This window comes from Camarhynchus parvulus, chromosome 10, assembly GCF_901933205.1.
Source record: "Camarhynchus parvulus chromosome 10, STF_HiC, whole genome shotgun sequence".
NCBI lineage: Eukaryota > Metazoa > Chordata > Aves > Passeriformes > Thraupidae > Camarhynchus > Camarhynchus parvulus.
The window spans coordinates 7,971,912-7,982,366 of NC_044580.1; the positions used below are offsets into that span (position 1 = coordinate 7,971,912).

Here is a 10,455-nt window from a genome sequence, read left to right on the forward strand (position 1 = left end):
CTTCAACAGTTTGTTCAGAGGCTGTTCTTTAAAGACTGATCACTGGTATCTTTTTGGAAATTATTTGCTTTTATGATGTGGAATAGTTTTAAATATTTTGAAACTAGATACATATATATTTCATTAAATGCTACTATCTTATGACATTACTTTACTATTCTAAATCCCATATCTGTGTTAATGACTTTTTCTATTTCAGTAATGTAAGAAAATGGGTATCAAATTCAGTAAACAAATCTTAGGAGCTCAATAAGAAGCATCAGAAAGAAATACTACAATTCTCAAGATTGATCCTGTGCAATTAAGATTTATGTCATCTTTGTATGCTAAGTTCAAGGTCATTTGCTTCAATGAAATATGTGCTTTTACCTTATTTCCATGCTAACAAAGCTACTGTCCATGTAACAATGGAAATGACACTGCACTGAATAGAAAGAAAATGTTATTGGACTTATCAGATATAATTTTTAACTTGCTTAGGACTCGTTGATTTGGGGCTCATTTATACTCTTTTTATGTCACTTTGAGTACAGAGATTACCTTTCAGAGGGAAGCAAAAGTAATTTTAAGGTCCATTTAAACCCAAAGTAGGACAGAGTATCTTCTGAATAAAGATGACACTGTTTATGTTTAAATAACTTAAATTCCATCAGCATCTTCAGTATAAGCAGTTCAGAACACTCTTTCTCTGACTGATATTTGTACATAAAATCCTCTTCCCCTAAGAGAACATGCAGAAAAATAGGTGTTAGTGCTGAGATTTTTTTTATTTTATTTTTCCTTTATTATATAATGCCATTTTTACTTTCACTCTTTATTTGGGCCAGACTGTACTTTCCTTATTTTTAACTTTTCAATTCCCTTTGTTCTTCTATGGTATTTTTAAGAAACCTTTTTTTTCCAGTTGAGCATATAACGTGATGTTTCAGAAAAGAAAGATCTGAAGGTCCCTGCCTTGGTCCCTTTCTTGCTCACTGCATGCACTTATTATGTAACTTCATAAACCAGGGTCTTGTGAAGTTTATTTGCCTGGTTTTGCCTGGGGAGGTGGGTGTGCTTGTGAGCAGGTGACAGTGCTGAGGGAGACTTCCCTTACTTGCACCAGTGACCCCATCCCAGCCTGTCTCCTGGTTTTCTGAAACAAGCACTTCCCTCCTTTCACTCACACTTGCTGAACTACCTTCTTTGGCAGCTGTTTTTGCACAAGTTGTCCAGAGTTCTATCTGTCTGTCCTCATGAAAACCCTTTCTATCCCTGCTGTCCACTCCCTTTAAACTGCTCCTATGACCAGCTATTACTGCAAGCGTTTCATGCTTTTTGGCATTTTTCAGCTCTGTCAGCACTGCCTGTCATTCCTTTTCTTATTTATATATTTATTGGCTTTTAATGACTCCATCCTCTCCCAGATTTCCCCAAATCTCTGCAGTATCTCTCAGATACACCAACTGAAAATCCTCCTGCTTTGTCCAAGCATCTTGCTGTCCTGTCTTGGTTTCTTTCTTGTTCATTTCACACCTTCCTTGTGAGGTACCTCATCTGTGTATGGACCTGCTTCTGACTAGGTTTTATTTGTTATGCTCTGAGTTATCACTCGGCTGTATCTGGTATCTTCTGTAAGAACACTGTTCAGTACTGTTGTAAATTCCAGCTGGTCAGTTGAAATTATCTGACTTGTGCTGACATGGCCTGGGAAGGAGCAGAGCACTTGAGCAGGTTTGTTATAGTCCCATGCAAGGCAGTTGCAGCACAGACTTCCAGTAAGGGAAACCTCCCAGCTCCTACCTGGGACTGATTCTGGTGCTGTGGAACTGTCTTCCCTCTTTGGTTCACGATGAGAGTTCTTGACTGGGTAAAAATACACAACTCATTTTGAAAGGCTGATTCTGAATTTTTGGTGACTACTATTAGACCAAAACAGACAGGTCTTGTGATTTTTTTGCTTTCTTTCCAAAGGCATTGCTGTACTTTTTGTTTTCTCTCTCTCATCACAGGGTACTCTGTTGGAAATTTTCCTATTGTTCTACTTCAGAGTAGTTCTGACTTTTAAATTCATGCAACTGTAATGATTCAATCTGTCACTTAGCAAAGTGCAGCTGACTCCACTGTATGAAGAGCTGTTTTAGAAAAAAGTGCTCTAAAAATTTGGCATAAAATTGTTTTGATTTTAAATATAATATGAATACTTGTATATTCCAATTTTTCTTTTGAAGGGGGAATATTCACTTAGTGTATTTGAAAATTATTTAAATGTTGTAAAAAGAGAAAAGCACAGATATCTTTAAAGACATTTCTTCCTTTACGTATGATAGGTTTTTTATGTGCGAAAAAGAACATTTGTTATTTGTTATTGTAATCGTTCTTCAGTGTCAACTCAGCCCATGCAGATTACCTTATCAACACTTCATGCTTTACCTGGGCAGGGTTTTACATACTGATTTGTTGCTATCCAAGGCAAACCTTTTAAGCAAAATTTACTGGTTTTTTGGTTTTTTCAGGTGAAATGCATGGTATCACTATAATAGATTTTATTATATATTATGTTTTAATATTACATTTTCAAGGCTCTAATTCCACAATAGTATTGAAGCCCTGATTGCTTCGAACAGACTCTGTGTAGTTGCAAGAGTCAAGAATGATGGAACCTTTTGGTGACCTGGGATCAATAGCTGCAAACCAATGGAAAGCACAGAGCACTGAAGTGGAATATGTGTCTTTTGAGTTCCTCATGTCTGCATACTGCCCTGAGGCCTTGTTGATTCACTCATAATCCTGGAAAATTTAAATAGGTGTTCAAATTACATAATCCTTCAGCAAATATTCATTTGGTCTAAAAAAAAAATCTTTCAAAATTTAAAGGAGAAGGAATTTCTCTTTTGAAAAGAAGACAGAAGAACATGGAGATTGTGCATAGCCATTGGTATCCCCATCCCCCAAAAGTTTCGAACTTTGCTTCGTTTTCTAGATATTACAAAAAAAAAGAAGTGTTTTCTAGCCACTGCTATTATCTTAGGAAATAGGATCAGCTAAGAGTTTTAACAGGACAGAAAAATCGAGATCTAGTCCTTACTGTTCTATTATTCTATAATATACTACTTATAATTGTACTTCATCTTCAAGCTGTATTTGCGGCTCCGTGTAGTGGTATTAAGCAGAATAGAGGGAAATGGACTTTGACAAGGGAAGCACCTCTCCTCAAGAAAAGTTACGTGGGATTTTGTTCAAAAGCCAAGTGAATTAAAAAGTCATATATAAACTGGTAAATGTTGCCCTGAAGATATTTGAATGCTCAGAAATGGAAATGTTTTTAGCAGTTAAGTAAAACAGATAACCAAATTTGGTAATCCTTAAACTGCAACTCAGTCTGGGTTTCACTGCATTTTGGAATTTTGAGTAATTTTCTTGCACATTCCAGCTTGTTGTATACAACATATTTTCATTTTAAAACATACACCATTTTGCTCCCTGCTGAATGGTTCCAATAATTACAAAACCATCTGATTGATCCTTTATGTTGTTTACTGGCTTCTTTGGTGACACAGACTATCATTTTTTATGACTTCTTAATTATTTTATTATTTTAGAATTCTGTAAGAAAAAAGTGGTTTACTACTTCAAAGGGACCTCATTTAAGCTGATGCTTTAAACTTCACCCTGCATTCATTCTTGTCTCTAGATTTTTCAACTGTCCTGTGGTTACATATAAGTAGTTTGTGTTTCTGGGGTTTTTTTTCAACGTGTTATTTGTGTTTACAAATTATATCTTCAGCACTGAAGGCTCTGCAGAAAAGCAGGAAGTGTTGATTTCTGCATACATTACATTTCTCCCTGTATTTTATTCTTATTGCTGCAGTCAGTGTGCTGAAGCATGACAAGAGCTCCAAGTCGGCAAACTTCCAAGATGTGGAGGATACGTCTGACAGATATGTCTTGGAAGAGCCTGAGAGTCCAGGTGAGAGGCATTTAAAGACAACCACCAAGTATCAAGTGATAAATCTGACACAGCTTTTGGGTCTGTAAAAAAAGCAGATTGTAATGCTGTTTCCTTTTTAGCAGCTGCAATGTCAAATTAATGGTCACCTCCAGGGGTCACAGTGTGGAGCTGTTATCCTTTCCTCTTTCATCAGGAGTTCACGTCTGAAAAAGGATAAAGGCTTTATGACCAAAAAGAAAGCTGACACTACTAGTTCATTATAATTACTTTTGGACTACACTGCTTACTTAATATATGTACAATGTCTGACCCTTTGAAGGTAGCGTGAGATTATGAAAAATTAGAAGTACTGTATATACTGCAGCTGAATGCAGCAGTGGACACTCAAACACCGTATCTCTGGAGGAAAGCAAATTGGTGGCATTAAATAGCTTGATTCTTTCCTTTAAATCAGCTCACAATCATTATTTCATTTTAATGACTCTTAACATTGATTCAGCTAAATACAGGAGCATCCATAAAGTGCATCCTTTTTGGTAACCGAAAGATTTATCTTCATGTAGTTTCATTATCTTTCTCGTTATGGAACATCTACGAAATTTATTAAATGAATCCCAAAAGGAAACAATTAAATATAAATTGTATCGAGTCACAGCTGATTAAAAACATTCTGTGCGACTAAATACCAAGATCTTTTAAGCAAACTGTGAGCTTGACCCATATACAGCACACACATAACCTGCACACAGTCCTCATTAGTGAAAGAGTTAAACGTCTTTCTTCACTTGGTATTTTCCTTCCTGTTTTATCTGGTTTCTCTGTACCCTCCTGCATCTTTGTGTGCTGATCCGTGTATCATATTTTTGATTCATCGTCTCTGCGGCCTGTCAGCTTAGTTAAGAGATTTCCAAATCTTGCAGCCTGTGCTGACAGGGGGCAGCTGCCAACAGTCCCCTGATCCTTCCCCAAGGAACACTGCTGAGATTTAATTTTCAGTCAAAGGGTGCAGTCTGAAATCCATGTCAGGTCCCCTAAGTCATCTCAGAACCCGGATAGGACCCATGTCTGGGGGATTATATTTCAGCACACTCCACTCTTCCAAGATTCCTTGGGAGTTCAACTACTGTCATACACCTGATTTGAACTACATTCCCTTTTCATCTTTTCCAGAGAAATGAACACCAGTATATGTTACAATAATTGAAACCAATGAATTGTAAATCTCTATTCATTTTAAAACCACATAGACTTGGACTCATTGTTGTCCTGCAGAAACCAGCATGAGATTAAGAAAGAAATAGGTAATCTACTCAGAAAGGAGCCAGGTTTGACAATCTGTGGTGTTTAGTATCTCCTTAAGAAACCATCTGTAGTCATTTCAACAATTATGGGCCGAAATATGGATTGTCCAAGATTTGATCAGTTTTGAAGTGAGAAAGGATTAAAGCAAGGTGGCACTACAGTGTTCAGGGGAGAAATAATGTACCTTAAAGATAACACTAATTTTAACCTTAAATTAATTCTCTCTGGCAAAGTGTACCTGTTTGGATGGGAACTTACAGATCCAATTCCTCACTCTGCATATCTATATGAAGTAATGAAAAGAATAAAAGCCTTTCAGGAGGTGAATATTGACTGGCAAAAATACATGTTGATAAAGCATCCAAACTTAAAAACTGAGTTCCAATCGGTCCATCTGACATCATTAAACTAGTAATAAACAATGAATTACTCTGGCTTTTGTTTCTGTCCATTCCTGCATTTTAAGACATCTTGTCTTATAGGTCTGAAAACCTCAGGAGATTTCACTACTGGTCTCACTGCTTTCCACTGAGAATTTGTGGCTTGGTTGTCATGGAGACATCGTATTTCTCCAAGAATTGCTCATATTGATCCGTGGACAGGCGTAAATGGCCAGGCGAATGTGAGGAGTAAAGGGGGTTGGGCAGTACTATAAAATGACCAGAGGTTATGGGTCGGAAATAAGCTCATAGCAAACACTTAGGTAAAGAGAAAGAAACAGTTTCATTTTGTTTCAGGATTTCGTTTTTGCACTTTATGCCATTGTCTTCTTTCACTATAGACTGAAAGAAACTTGTTAGTCACTTGTCATGTCAGATCTTTGGTGCTTGTCCTGACACAGCTGTCAGCCTTCCAGCTCTGTGCAGTTCAGGGACACACAACAAAGAGCTAGGAACATGAATTATTTATTGCTTCTTGTGCGGATGAAATTCTGTGATAAGAAATTAAGACACTTCTGACAGAAGTGCTTGTTTGAAAGGAAAGATTTGGTAACACAATACATTTACTTAAAGCTTACCATTTACTTTTAGTAGCAAACATTGAAACAATAATATGACATTCAGTTGGCTGTGATTTTCTCAGGTGCTTTAGCTTTGAATCATGGAACCTGAGAGTGCTTGGGAGGTCAGCATTTCGTTTGGTGAAACCTGTGACTTAAGAATCTCTCTCACACATATTCAAAGTCTGGGCAAACTTACAAACTTAGAAGTTTTTATTACTAAATCTCTAAAGAGTCTCTTGTGCTTCACTTACAAGATGTTGTCATAGATGCAAAAGTGATGCTAAGAAACATATTTATTTTATTATCTCTTCTGATGAGGAAAAGGTGAAAATATGACAATATACCTGGAAGGAATTCCAACTATTGCTAGAAAGGGTTCTTTCTTACTACTTCTACCAGATTCAGGAAGGCTGTAGAGCAGCCATTAACACATCTATCTGTACATTGTGCTTTTTGGTGGTGAAAGGTGCAGTCTCTTTCCTTGACATTAGAATGAGCTTTATTTTTAAAGTCATCTTTGTTTTCAAAAATAACATGAAGTTCGCTCTGTTTGTTTTACTTCCACATTTTCTTTGTCTGCACATGTTTTCAGTGCTCTGTTCATTGGCCTCCAGCAATTGTAGGAGGCAGATACTCAGATGAATAGCAGGAATCCATTTGACTACCCAAGACACCAATCCAAGATTTACCTGTGATTTCTTGTGTTTAATGTGTGATCTGAACTACTCTCAGATAGGTAATGAAACCCCTCAACCTGCACTTTTCTCTTGGATAATTCACAGTAAACACTTTTCACAAGTGATGGACACAGGTAAATATCAGACTGCAGTTTCTTGTCTAAGTGAAATGGATTTTAGTTTCTCCCTTCGTGTGGCTACAGGCTGCCATTATCTGTGATAGTGGCTCCTGTCTATTTTAGGCCCCACACAGAGGAGATGCTGGGCTTCTCTCCCAGATGCCTAATAGTAGGTTTATCACTGCCATTTTTCCCCACATGCTGAGGACTACTCCTGTTTGACATGCAAAGCCTCGGCTTTTCAAATTTGTCTCTGCTCTGGCCTTGAAAGTAATAATCAAATAAGAATTGCAACAGTTTTCTGTAGAACTTGACTTTCAGTCATATCAATCTCCCCTAAAAAATTCACTACCCCTTAAAGTGCTTCTTTCTTTAAATAAATATTCCCAGCAGTTTTCCATTTTATGAGACAAATTTTCCACGTTTAAGGAAACTGAAAAAGAAGCTGCAAGTGAGTGTCCATGGATGTGTTAGTTAGACTTCTAGGTCTGAGCTATTCATCTGAATTTTCTTGTATAAACAGTGGTAGAAAATTTAAACCCCAGATGCAAATCATCCTGTCCAAAGGGAGTTGCTTGAAATAGTTCCTGAGGGGATTGAAAATGCTCTGAATTTTGTTAGTCAAAATTTAAGAGGAATGTAGCAGGACTTACAGCTTGAGGTGTCTTAGCCTTTCATATGTGGGGCAGTCCCACTAAGGACAGTTCTGCAAGTGCAGCTCCTGTGGGAAAAAGGAATAGATTTGAGCTGAAGTCACAAGAACCCATGTAGACACAGATGCCTCTTCCCTCTTATTTTCCCCAAAAGACACATTGCAGTAGAGTAGGAAATAGACTATTACTTCACTTGGTAATAGAGGGAAAATGAGCCTCACTAATGGAAGATTGAATTGGAAGCTGTAGGTGGAAAGTATAGTGTCTTCCATCTTTTGGATAGAAACCATGTCAATGGTAAAACCCATATATGCTTATGGCCTTTAGTATCAGACAGTCTCTGCCTGATACCTTCTGCAGCTCATGATCTCTCCCATCCCTTCATTCTAATACCATTGCACATATTAAATTTTCTCTCTTCATTTTTTCACTTTTCAGAACAGAATGTAATTCTGGGTGCATAACAGATAATAGGGAAAATCCAAGCAGTTTTCACAGTCTTGCTTAATTGCTTGTCCTATTTAGAGACCTTGGCACAGAAATGGGAAAGGTCTCTGACTGTCCCTGAAATAGTGTGTGAAAGGCAGAACTGCTGCAAATAGAAATAAAAATGTATTATTAGCCACACTTGCTTAAAAATGTAGCACTAAAAGTGTGACTGTCTTATCAGGCAAGTTAAAATTACTTCATCAAATATTCACATACCAGCTCCAAGTTCCATCCACTGAAGAGTGTTTTTAAAATCAGCATTGTGTGACCTTTATGGCTGTTGCTCAGAACACAGGCAGAATGTAAAAGTAAATATTCAGTAAATTTCTAGGTACAAAGCACCCTAGAAAGTCATGATTTTCTGTGTTTGTATGCTCATGAAAAGCAGGAGGCAGTAAATGAGGACTGAACTGGGAATGGGATGCTGGAGGCTGTTGCTGATGAAGATGCTGGAGCAGGAGGATGATGCAATGTAGGGGCAACCCACTGGTCACAGGCGCTGCTGGCCCAGGGACTGTGTATAAAATGTCAGTGCCCAGGAGTTATTCCAGAAAGAAGCTCTGGGATTTCCAGTGTAGGCATGGATGTATTCATCATCATTTCACTGCAGTAGATGTAGTGTCATGTCCTATCAGTGTTCTGGGTTACTAGAATCATGACTCATATGTTTTGGTTTGATTTGTGATTTTTTTGTTTGCTTTTGGTTTTATTTTTTTAATAGCAAATTTAACTGTAGACTCAGAAGACTGCATAGCAGTCATCAGAAAAATGCCTATGCCTCTGTGTCTATGATACAGATAAACAGAAAGATCATAGATAATATGATAAATTTAAAAGATATTAATTAGATAGGAATAAAGTAATGTGTGCTGCTTTCTCAGTGTTCATATAGTCATGAGAGATGTGGTGGTAGCTGTTTGAGCAGTGCTTCTAACTCAAGTAATATTTAAAATTTAGGTTGCTAATATTACCGTACCTCAAATTAAAAGAAATTATGAAGATAAAAATTGGTGATTGAAAAATGTTCTGTGGAATTCTAAAATACCTTGACAGGTTTAAAATATAATATAACATTACTTCTGTTCACAACTATTGTAGGATTATTTCTGCTAAGAGAAAAATATATATAATTTGAAAATTATTTTTGCAGAGAAAACATAAAATTCTATTAATTTAAAATAGAAGTTGTCTTTCTGCTGATCCACTGGAGTACTTTCCTTTAAAACAAAAGGAAGAAGCAGAAGTCTGTGCAGAAGGGTTTTGAGGAATGTCATACATTCTCTTGAGCTGTTACAGGTTCCAGAACAGTCTTCTGGAGGTAGATTTCTGCACCTTTTAATGCTAATATTGGGGTGCTGAAAGTTTTTATTCCATTACAAAAATTATAGAGCTTGTTACTCTATAAAAAGACTGTAAAATAACATATATTTTAGTAACAAAGAAACAAAGTCTCAGCTATTACCTGTATATTGTAAAATCATTAAGCCTCAAATTGTAAATCATTATGGAATCTTGCATTTCTTTCCCAGATGACATGAAGCAACATCCCTGGATATCTAAGGTCTGCTCCTGTAAAGTGTGTTAGAAAAAACCACTGAGATGAAAGAATTGGAAGATGTAGAAGAACAGCCAAGAAATAGGACATATATGGTGTGGTGGACATGAAATGGCTTTTTGTATTTATCATGGTACCTTTTACAATTTATTTTCAGAAGAAATACCTTCCATAAGATCAGCTTCTTTTGGCTGATTTATTGGTTTCAATTCACACTTCCATTGCTAATAGATTTACATATATTCAACTAAATTTGAGTTGTTTTGATATAGAAAATGTCAAGTCTTCATTTTTGGATATCATTCACTTGTTTATGTAGTGATCTTTAGAACTTTGATTGCCATTAAATAATTATATCAATTTTAGTATTGTTTTACATACATAAAATTTAAAATTTTCTCTCTCTTTCCTTATAACTTTTCTCATCAATAACATTTTAACTCTGAGCAAAATCAAATGCATTTCAAATAATTAGAAAATTTTTTTTTACTGAAAATAGAAATTCACAGTTTGAATTAAACATGGAATATTTAGAACTAACTAAAAAAAAAGAGTATTCTGTGCACTTGTTATCAGTTTCAATTGTTATTATTCTGTGCATTTGTTACCAATTTCCCATTCTGAGAGAATGGGAAATTGATTACAAATCTGGTCATGTCTAGGATGTAAATTTTCCTTTCCTCTAAATACTGCTATTACCGTCATCTGTAGAAATGTAGTACCAGT

General features: G+C 36.3%; 1 protein-coding gene across 1 annotated transcript in view; it reads left to right on the plus strand.

Moving 5' to 3' along the window:
- The window catches only part of WDR72 (WD repeat domain 72), a 99,739-nt gene extending 89,910 nt beyond the window's left edge, over positions 1-9,829 (plus strand). The window contains exons 19-20 of the mRNA XM_030955426.1: positions 3,851-3,949; positions 9,704-9,829. Coding sequence (XP_030811286.1) covers positions 3,851-3,949; positions 9,704-9,759 — 155 coding nt within the window. The 3' untranslated portion in view covers positions 9,760-9,829. The remainder of the gene's footprint in view (positions 1-3,850; positions 3,950-9,703) is intronic.
- Positions 9,830-10,455: the final 626 nt, after the last annotated feature.